General features: G+C 40.5%; 1 protein-coding gene across 2 annotated transcripts in view; it reads right to left on the bottom strand.

Moving 5' to 3' along the window:
* Positions 1-287: 287 nt before the first annotated feature.
* LOC103543970 (olfactory receptor 7E178-like) overlaps positions 288-11685 on the bottom strand; it is a 59349-nt gene continuing 47951 nt past the window's right edge. For both annotated transcript variants that reach the window (XM_070623735.1, XM_070623736.1), the window contains exon 4: positions 288-2939. In XM_070623735.1, the coding sequence (XP_070479836.1) occupies positions 1997-2884 (888 nt within the window). In that variant the 5' untranslated portion in view covers positions 2885-2939 and the 3' untranslated portion in view covers positions 288-1996. The remainder of the gene's footprint in view (positions 2940-11685) is intronic.

The raw sequence follows: 11685 nt of genomic DNA, 5'->3' as shown, positions 1-11685 counted from the left end.
GGTGGAGTTTTGTCTTAAAATTCCATATCCTCTCTAGTACATGTGATGTTTCTCCCATATCAAGGATAGTAGCATCACTCCTAGATAGTTACTGTGGCCCTATTTGGCATACCTCTGTTGAGGCTCCCCCCTCATACATAGTGTTAATCAATTAGTATCAGTCATTATAATTGTTGAAGTTTAAAAAGGAAAAAACAAGGATGAACCCTGGGGAAAATATAAAATCAAAAGGCAACATTGTTTTAGTAGTCACGTTCTCCAGATAAAAATAATCAACTGGATACGTATATATTTACACAGAGATTTATTTTAAGTAACTTGCTTGTATGATCGTGGAGGCTTGGTAAGCCCAAATTTTGCATAGTAGGCCAGCAGGTTGAAGATTCAGGGAAGAGTTGCTGTTCAAGGCCAAAGGCAGTCTTCTGGCAGGATTTTTTCTTCCTCCAGGAGGTCAGTCTTTGTTCTCTTAAGGCCTTCAACTGAGTGGAGAAGTCCCACCCACATTATAGAGAGTCATCTCCTTTACCCAAAGGCCACTGATCTAAATGATAATCCTAGCCTGAAAACACTTTCATAAAAACATCCAGAATGTTGTTTGACCAAATCTAGGCCATGGCCCAGCCAAATTGACACACAAAATTCACCATCATATTTACCTTGGCAAATTCCAAGTGCTTTTGCTCATTTCTTAGGTTTTCAGAAATGCAGACACAGCCTAATCATTGATCTAGAGTAGATCAGGCCCAAACTGTCTCATTTCAGTTCATAAAAACCAAGGAATCAACCCCCCAATTTATTCATTTTTAGTGGAAAGTATCTTTCCTCGCTGGCCGCTAGAGTTTCATTGACTGTAAAGCGCATTCAATTCTCCAATAACAAAGTTCCTGATCAGTGAAGTTGGTAGATGATTGAGCTTAGTTGCAACTGGCCAAGGAAACTAAACTAGTTAGTAGGCAGGTTTTCAGAGAGCCCCAGATCACTGCCTCAGAAACTGTGCACCATCTCTAAAGGAAAGATGGATACCCGTAGAGTGGACACAGATAAGAGCCCAAAGACAGATTTGTCAGGACAAGAGACAGGGAAGAATAGCTTCAAATTGAAGTCCTAAAGATACTGTTACTAGTGAAAGGAAATAGCTGTGCTTTGCTGAAGTAAAGTATAGAAGGGTGTGTTTGGAGCAAGGTGACAATATCTTATTAGCCAGCACAGATGAGTAGTTGTATGGTATAGAAGGAGAAGATACATAAAGAAATATCAGGAATGGTAGGAAAAGTCACAGTGCTTGTTGTGAGGGTGAAATTTTTCATATCATCCCTCTTGTGAGCTAGGGGGACTTTAAGAACTTCAGCATCTTCTCATGAGCAGTAGATGATCCAAATATACTAGTCATTTTTGAACAAAACAAATGATTAGATCAGTAGTTCATAACCTTGGTTATACAAGAGAACCAACTGGCATGATTTTCAAATCCTCATGCTAAGGCTACACCTCAGTCCAATTCAATTATAATCTGTGGTGAGAAGCAGTCATCAATATTTTTAAAGATCTCCAGGTGACCCCTACATGAAGCCAAATTTGAGGACCAGTAACATGTATTCTCATACATAAAAGGCATGATCAGATCTGAAAGATACAAAAGTTGCATGAACAACAGAAATACATTTTTTAAAGGGCTGGGAATTGCAATTATTTAAAAGAAAATGTTATACATTTCTCCAGGACGCCTGGGAGAAGGATGAGAAATAAAGAAGACTCTAGAGCTGTAATATGATTCAATCATGCACTGATTATAATGAAGATAGGATCCCATAACACTACCTCAATCTCATTATAGATGTACCAAATGAAGCAATATTCAGATATGAAAGATTGCCAATATTGAAAGGCACAATACATACAAAATTATGTAAGCAAATGGGCAGGTTTTCAAATTCCAGATGTTTGGTTTTACTTGAATTACCAACCCACACTGAAAAAGATGGCACAGGTATTGAGATTAGACTGTTCTTCTGAGGAGCCTCTGCATGGCTTTCTTTATGTCTCTGTTCCTCAGACTATAGATGAAGGGGTTCAGCATGGGGGTGACCACAGTGTACATCACTGAGGCCACAGCACTCTTCCTGGGAGAATGTGAAACAGCAGAACTGAGGTAGACCCCAAGGGCTGTACCATAAAATAAGCAAACCACTGACAGGTGAGAGCCACAGGTTGAGAAGGCTTTGTACTTCCCACCTGGTGATGAGACTCTCAGAGTGGTGGAAACAATTCGAGTATAAGAGAAAATGATCCCTGTAAGTGGAACACCACCAAAGATAGCACCAATAAAAAAGATTAATATGTTATTGGTGGAAGTATCAGAACAGGCAAGGTTGAATAACTGAGAAGGGTCACAGAAAAAATGAGGGATTTCCACATCCATGAAGAACCTAAGCTGTGACACCACCAAACTGTGCAGCTGGGAGTCCAAAAAGCAAGTGAAAAAAGACACCAAAACCAACATGCCACAGAGGCGTGAGTTCATGATAACTGGGTAGTGCAGGGGTTGACAGATGGCCACAAACCTGTCGTAGGCCATCACAGCCAGGAGTACACTGTCCAAACATCCGAAAAGAGTAAAAACAGACATCTGAGTCAGGCAGCCCTCATAGGAGATGACTCTGCTGTGAGTGTGGATGTCCACCATCATCTTGGGGATTGTGGTGGTGGTGAAACTGATGTCAGCTATGGACAGGCTGGAGAGGAAGAAGTACATGGGGGTGTGGAGGTGGGAGTCAGAGCTGACCGCCAGGATGATGAGCAGGTTCCCCAACATGGTGGCCAGGTACATGGATAGGAACAGAGCAAAGAGCACAGGCTGCTGTTCTGGATCATCTGAGAGTCCCATGAGGAAGAATTCTGAGACACGTGTAAAATTCTGTGGTTCTATGTAGCTTGGACACCTTTGAAAAATAAGAGAGGGTTAGAAAAAAGGAAACAAGTGGACACCCAGTACTGTGTTCATATTTTGGATTCAAGCAATTCACTTGTGAGGTCATACACACCAGTGCCTTCAAAATATTTCTCAGTGTCTCAGATGCAATTTTCTTAGAACTCTTTCCTCATTGGTTTTTGTGTTATTCATCTCTTTCTATACACACATACTTTAGAGACACTCACTTGAAGAATATTACAGGAGTAAAGATATTTAGACATAGCAAATCCAGGAACATCATAAAATACAGCCTATTCTTTTAAAGAAATATATTGAATAAGAAATATTCATCGCCTTTTAAGAAAAAAAAATCCTGCTATTTAAAGGAAACTTAGAAGCAGTCTTATTTATTTTCAGATACTGTGCCAGAAATTTCCTTCATTTGGAATACTGCTAGACTTTAGAATTGATAGAACTACATTGTCTGGATTCTAAATTAAAGTCAAATATTCATAACCAGAGAGCCTTTTTGTTAATGTGCTGGTTATCTTTTAGGTTTGCATCCTTCTTTGGTTTTCTTACATCTCTCCTCCATGGAAATATGAGCTTGCACACGTGTGAGTTGTCTTTAAAAGTCTTTTGAAGGAGGAGGGAGGATCCAAGATGGCACCATGAGTAGTCCTCTTTGTCTCTCCCCCTTCGAGTCTACAATTATTTGGACACTCATCAAACAAAGGATATCCAGACAGCATCTCAGGATGTCTGAGAGACCCACGCGACTATACATCGGAAGGCGGATGGACTTCCCTCCGGGAGGATGTGGAGATAGGTGAAAACTCTCCGACCCCGACCGAACAGCCTAGTACCTGCAAGCAGCTTTCTTCCAATGGACGCCCCCAGAAGATCAACACACACCTAGGGCAGGAGTGAGCACACACCAGAGGAGTGACAGTGGAAACAGGTGACCAGAACCCTACCTAAAACTCCCGTAATTACTCCTAAACGCAGAGGGAAACTCTAGAGTTACACACCTGAACCTGCGGGGAGAGTCTCGCCCCGCTGTTGGCGGGGAGATCCCGCCTAGTGTTCATGGCACCCGGAGGGTCCCAGAGAGAATCACTGAGGGTACGGCGGCCCCCCGGCTGCCACTGCCTGCACGGTGGGGAAAGGGATTGCCAGAGATCTCAGAGAGGACTGGGGCTGGGTGAAGCTCCAAAGGCCGGCTCCGCTCCCCCAGGGGAAGCTCCAGAGTTCCGCCTGGGCAGCAGACAAAACTCTCTGTCTGCCATTAGCGAAGGGGCCACGCCCAGCATTCACAACTCCAGGAAAGTCCCGGAGAGAATCCCAGAGGGCGAGGTGACCCCCAGCTGCCATTGCCCGCCTGGTGGGGCTAGGGATTTCTGGAGATCTCTGAGAGCACTGGGGCTGGGGGGAGCCCCAGAGGCCGGCTCTGCAGCCCAGAGGGGAAGCTCCAGGGTTCCGCCCAGGCAGCAGACAAAACTCTCTGTCTGCTATTAGCGGAGGGGCCACGCCCAGCATCCACAACACCAGGAGGGTCCCGGAGTGGAGAATATCAGGCAGGGCAGCAGCTGACCAGCTACCACTGAAATCAGGATCTCCGGCTATCCCCCAGACAGGGCAAAGGGCTCCCCAAGTTCCTGGGGAACAGGACTGGGGCTGGGTGGAGTTCCAGTGACCCAGCTCCGTAGCCTAGGGGGAACCCTACAGGCTCACAGCAGCCTCAGGGAAAGCCTCTGCACAGCACTAGTAGAGAGCACCCATCCGGCAGCCACAAGGCTGGAAGACCCTGGGACAAAAGTAGCATAGCTAGGTGAGCTAACCACAGACTGTAGAAGATGCCAATAGCTCTGCTGCGACCCATAGTGGACAAGTGAGATTTTGTGGGTGCCAACAGTGACAGAGTGGCAAATATAAGTGATCCTACCCCTGGCCGCTGGAAAAGCCCATAACACCATTGCAGACCCCAAGGAAGGAGCACATCTAGGTGGGCTACAACAGTAGGCACCAGCAGCCTGAAGCCCCCCTGTGACAGCCCCCACAGCAGAAGAGGGAATCCAAAGTACCACTGTGACTACGAGGAGGGGCCCAGGCCTAGTTAGCAACTGCAGATAGGGTAGCTGATTGGTGCAGTTTAAACAGCTGTTCCCCCACCACACCAGCAGAAACAAGTGGAAGGAGCAACTAAACTCGATCTCTATGCAGAGGCACAAATCTACAACATCAAGCAATATGGAAAAATACATTAAATCTCCAGAACAGAAGGAAAATAACAAATACACAGAAAACAATCCCAAAGAAAATGAGATATATAACCTAAATGATGATGACTTCAAAACAGCCATCATTAAAATACTCAATGAGTTAAGAGAGAATTCAGATAGACAACTCAATGAGTTCAGGAGCTATGTCACAAACGATTTTGATACAATAAAGAAGAACCAAACAGAAATACTGGAAATGAAGAACACAATAGAGGAGATTAAGAAAAATCTAGATGCACTGAACAGTAGGGCCGATAATATGGAGGAAAGAATTAGCAATTTGGAAGATGGCAATATAGAAATGCTGCAGGCAGAGGAGGAGAGAGAAGTAAGACTAAAAAGAAATGAAGAAACTCTCCGAGAATTATGAGACACAATTAGGAGATGCAACGTAAGGATTATAGGTATACCAGAGGGAGAAGAGAAGGAGAAAGGGGCAGAAAGCCTATTCAAAGAAATAATGGCTGAGAACTTCGCAAAGCTGGTGAGAGAGATGGATCTTCAGGTGACAGAAGCCAATAGATCTCCAAACTTTATCAATGCAAGAAGACCAACCCCACGGCATATAGTAGTGAAGCTAGCAAAAGTCAATGACAAGGAGAAAATACTAAGGACAGCCAGGCAGAAGAAACTAACCTACAAAGGAACCCGCATCAGGCTATCAGCAGATTTCTCAGCAGAAACTTTACAGGCTAGAAGAGAGTGGAATGATATATTGAAAAATCTGAAGGACAAAAACCTGCAGCCGAGAATTCTCTGCCCAGTGAAAATATCCTTCAAATACGATGGAGAAATAAAAACTTTCCCAGATAAACAAAAATTAAGGGAGTTCATTGCCACAAAACCTCCTCTTCAGGAAATCCTCAGGAAAACCCTCATTCCTGAAAAATCAAAAAAGGTAAGGGGCTACAAAACCAAGAGCAGAGGAGATAAGTAGAAGGACAACAACAGAGAGTAGCAGCTCTTCATCAGAACAGATTAAACCATGGGACGAGAAACAAAGGAAATTGAAGAAAACTGGAAAACAAGACATAAAATGGTAGTGGTAGGCCCCCACATCTCAATAATCACTCTAAATGTAAATGGATTGAACTCCCCAATCAAAAGACACAGAGTGGCAGGATGGATCAAAGAACAAGACCCAACAATATGCTGCCTCCAGGAAACACACCTCAGCCCCAAAGACAAACACAGACTCAGAGTGAAGGGATGGAGAACAATACTCCAAGCTAATAATGAACAAAAGAAAGCAGGTGTCACTATACTAATATCAGACAAGGTAGACTTCAAAGCAAAACAGATAAAGAAAGACAAAGAGGGACAGTATATAATGATAAAAGGGACCCTCCACCAAGAAGACATAACACTTATAAATATATACGCACCCAACACAGGAGCACCAAAATTTATAAAGCTACTCTTAATAGAACTAAAAGAAGACATCAACAACAATACAATAATAGTAGGGGACCTCAACACACCATTAACACCAATGGACAGAACATCCAGACAGAAAATCAACAGGGAAATAATAGAATTAAATGAAAACTTAGACCAGATGGATTTAATAGATATATATACAACACTTCATCCAAAAACAGCAGGTTACACATTCTTCTCAAGTGCACATGGAACATTCTCAAGGATTGACCATATTCTGGGAAACAAAGCAAGCATCAATAAATACAAGAGAGTTGAAATAATATCAAGCATCTTTTCTGATCATAATGCTATGAAACTAGAAATCAACTACAAGAAAAAAGCAGAGAAAGGTGCAAAAATGAGGAGACTAAACAACACGCTTCTGAACAAACAATGGATCTTTGAAGAAATTAAAGAAGAAATCAAATATTATCTGGAGACAAATGAAAATGAGAACATGACATACCAAATCATTTGGGATGCAGCAAAAGCAGTCCTAAGAGGGAAATTCATCACAATACAGGCTCACCTCACTAAACAAGAAAAAGCTCACATAAGCAACCTCAAACGACACCTAACAGAACTAGAAGAAGAAGAACAAACAAAGCCCAGAGTCAGTAGAAGGAGGGAAATAATAAAAATAAGAGCAGAAATAAATGATATTGAAACAAAAAAGACAATAGAAAGGATCAATGAAACAAAGAGTTGGTTCTTCAAAAAAATTAACAAAATCGACAAACCCTTAGCCAGACTCACCAAGAAAAGAAGAGAGAAATCACAAATAAATAAAATTAGGAATGAGAGAGGAGAAATCACAACAGATACCAATGAAATACAAGGGATCATAAGAGAATACTATGAAAAACTATATGCCAACAAATTGAACAACCTGGAAGAAATGGACAAATTCCTAGACTCCTACAACCTTCCCAAACTGAATCAGGAAGTAATGGAGAATCTGAATAGGCCAATCACAAGTAAGGACATGGAAATGGTAATAAAAAACCTCCCCAAAAATAAGAGTCCAGGACCAGACGGCTTCTCTGGAGAATTCTACCAAACATTCAAAGAAGAGGTAATACCTATTCTTCTCAAGCTATTCCAGAAAATTGAGGAAGATGGAGTATTCCCTAACCCATTCTATGAAGCCAAAATCACTCTGATCCCCAAATCTGACAAGGACAACACAAAGAAGGAGAACTACAGGCTGATATCACTGATGAACATAGATGCAAAAATCCTCAACAAAATTTTGGCAAACCGAATACAGCAATACATCAAAAAGATTATACACCATGATCAAGTGGGATTTATACCAGGGACACAGGGATGGTTCAATATCCGTAAGTCAATCAACGTGATACAGTACATCAACAAAATGAAAAACAAAAAGCACATGATCATCTCAATAGATGCAGAGAAAGCATTCGACAAGATCCAACACCCATTTATGAAAACCCTCAATAAAATGGGTATAGAAGGAAAGTAGCTCAACATAATAAAGGCCATCTATGACAAACCCACAGCCAACATCATACTCAACGGACAAAAACTGAAAGCCATCCCTCTGAGGACAGGAACAAGACAAGGGTGCCCACTTTCACCACTCCTATTCAACATAGTACTGGAGGTGTTGGCCAGAGCAATTGGGCAGGAAAAAGAAAGAAAAGGAATCCAAATAGGTAATGAAGAAGTAAAACTCTCGCTGTTTACAGACGACATGATCTTATATATAGAAAACCCCAAAGAATCCATAGAAAAAGTATTAGAAATAATCAACAACTACAGCAAAGTAGCAGGGTATAAAATCAACATACATAAATCAGTAGCATTTCTATACACTAACAATGAACTAACAGAAAAAGAACTCAAGAACTCAACCCCATTCACAATCGCAAAGAAAAGAATAAAATACCTTGGGATAAACTTAACCAAGGAAGTGAAGGGTCTATACAATGAAAACTACAAGACTTTCTTGAAAGAAATTGACGACAACATAAAGAGATGGAAAGACATTCCATGCACATGGATTGGAAGAATAAACATAGTTAAAATGTCCATACTACCTAAAGCAATATACAGATTCAATGCTATCCCAATCAGAATCCCAAGAACATTCTTCACAGAAATTGAACAAAGAATCCTAAAATTCATATGGGGCAACAAAAGACCGCGAATTGCTAAAGCAATCCTGAGCAAGAAAAACAAAGCCGGCGGAATCACAATCCCTGATTTCAAAACATACTACAAAGCTACAGTGATCAAAACAGCATGGTACTGGTCCAAAAACAGGTCCACAGATCAATGGAACAGAATTGAAAGCCCAGAGATAAAACCACACATCTATGGACAGCTAATCTTCGACAAGGGAGCAGAGGGCCTACAATGGAGAAAAGAAAGTCTCTTCAACAAATGGTGCTGGGAAAACTGGACAGCCACATGCAAAAGATTGAAAATTGACCATTCTTTTTCACCACACACCAAAATAAACTCAAAATGGATCAAAGACCTAAAGATTAGGCCTGAAACAATAAGTCTTCTGGAAGAGAATATAGGCAGTACACTCTTTGACATCAGTTTCAAAAGAATCTTTTCCAACACTATAACTCCTCAGTTGAGGGAAACAATAGAAAGAGTAAACAAATGGGACTTCATCAGACTAAAGAGCTTCTTTAAGGCAAGGGAAAACAGGATTGAAACAAAAAAAACAGCTCACTAATTGGGAAAAAATATTTACAAGCCACTTATTCGACAAAGGGTTAATCTCCATAATATACAAAGAACTCACACGGCTTAACAACAAAAAAACAAACAACCCGATCAAAAAATGGGCAGAGGACATGAACAGACATTTCTCAAAAGAAGATATGAATATGGCCAATAGACACATGAAAAGATGCTCATCATCGCTAATCATCAGGGAAATGCAAATCAAAACTACACTAAGATATCACCTTACACCCGTTAGATTGGCAAAAACATCCAAAACCAAGAGCGACAAATGTTGGAGAGGTTGTGGAGAAAAAGGAACCCTCATACACTGTTGGTGGGAATGCAAACTGGTACAGCCAGTATGGAAAACAGTATGGAGATTTCTCAAAAAGTTCAAAATAGAAATACCCTATGACCCAGCCATCCCATTACTGGGTATCTATCCTAAGAACCTGAAATCAGAAATCCCAAGAGTCCCTTGCACCCCTATGTTCATCGCAGCATTATTTACAATAGCCAAGACGTGGAACCACCCTACATGCCCAGAAACTGATGATTGGATAAAGAAGATATGGTATATATACACAATGGAATACTACTCAGCCATAAAAAAGACAAAATTGGCCCATTTGCAGCAGCATGGATGGACCTCGAGGGTATTATGTTAAATGAAATAAGCCAGACAGAGAAAGACGAACTCTATATGACTCCACTCACAGGTGGAAGTTAATATATTGACAAGGAGATCTGATCGGTGGTTACCAGGGATAAGGGGGGGTGGGGGGAGGGCACAAAGGGGGAAGTGGTGTACCCACAACATGACTAACAAAAATGTACAACTGAAATCTCACAAAGTTGTAATCTATCATAACATTAATAAAAAAAAAGTCTTTTGAAGGAAACTCTTATGTACTGTTGATGGATTGCAAATTGGTACACCTACTATGGAAAATAATACGAGGTTCCTCAAACAATTCACACGGTGGATCTTGAGGATATTGTGTTAAGCGAAATAAATCAGACAGAGAAAGACCGTATGATTTCATTCATTTGTGGAAGATAAACTTACAGACAAAGAGAACAGTTTAGTGGTTACCAGGAGGAAGGGGGTTGGGGGGTGGGCACAAGGGGCAAAGGGGCACACTTATATGGTGATTGACAAATAATATCGTACAACTGAAATTCCACAATGTTATAAGCTATTATGACCACAATAAAAAAAAAACAGATCTACCATATGATCCAGCAATTCCACTTGTGGGAGTATGTCTGAAGGAAACAAAATCACTATGTTGAAGAGATATCTTTATTTCCATTTTCATAGCAGCATTATTTATAATAACCAAGACTCAAAAACAGCCTAAATGTCCATCAATAGATGAATAGATGAAAAAAAGTGGCATATATATGTGTGTCTATGTGTATATATATATATATATATATATATATATATTTATATTCATGATATATAATAGAATATGATATATAATAGAATATTATCCAGCCATAGGAAAGAATGAAATCATGTCATATGTGACAACATGGATGGACCTTGAGGGCATCATGCTAAGTGAAATAAGTCAGAGAGAGAAAGAAAAATATTGAATGACCTCACTTCACTTATATGTGGATCTCAAAACAAAAAAAAATCTCAAAAGAAAAACTCATAGAAAAAGAACAGATTTGTGGTTACCAGAGGTGGGGAGTAGGTTGTGAGGGAATTGGATGAAGGTGGTCAAATCATCTATAAGATGAGTAAGTACAAGGGACGAAATGTCCAACATGATGACTCTACTTAACACTGCTGTGTGCTATATTTGAAAGTTGTTAAGAGGGTAAATCCTAAAAGTTCTCATAAGAAAAAACCCCAATTTCCTTCTTTTTCTGTCTCCATATGAGATAATGGATGTGAACTAGACATTGTGGTAAGCATTGCACAACATGTGTAAGTCAAGTCATTATGCTGCACACCTTTAACTTATACAGTGCTGGATGTCAATTATATCGCAATAAAACGGGGGGTAAGTCTTTTCCAATATAATTCCTAACCTTGGCCTAGTAGATTTCAAATTTTGATAAATATATTTTGGTTAAGTGCAAAAGATCATACAGCATCCTTGACCCTATAGATGGCATTAGTGTACAAAGTACCTCTCAATCATTCAACATTAACTTTTAAAAATACAGTTTCTTCTAATTTCTCATATTATGCAGGGTTATATATCAACCCTAGATAATTTCAGGAAAGCATCTGATGTTTGATACTGCTTCTTGTTTCTTTGGTCTCAACTTTGTAGTGACTTGGTAAAAATGCTTACATGTATTTCTAATCCTAAACATTTGGAATTCCTGGGTTCT

Source organism: Equus przewalskii, chromosome 6, assembly GCF_037783145.1.
Source record: "Equus przewalskii isolate Varuska chromosome 6, EquPr2, whole genome shotgun sequence".
Classification (NCBI taxonomy): domain Eukaryota; kingdom Metazoa; phylum Chordata; class Mammalia; order Perissodactyla; family Equidae; genus Equus; species Equus przewalskii.
This window is presented reverse-complemented; position numbering and strand designations above follow the sequence as displayed.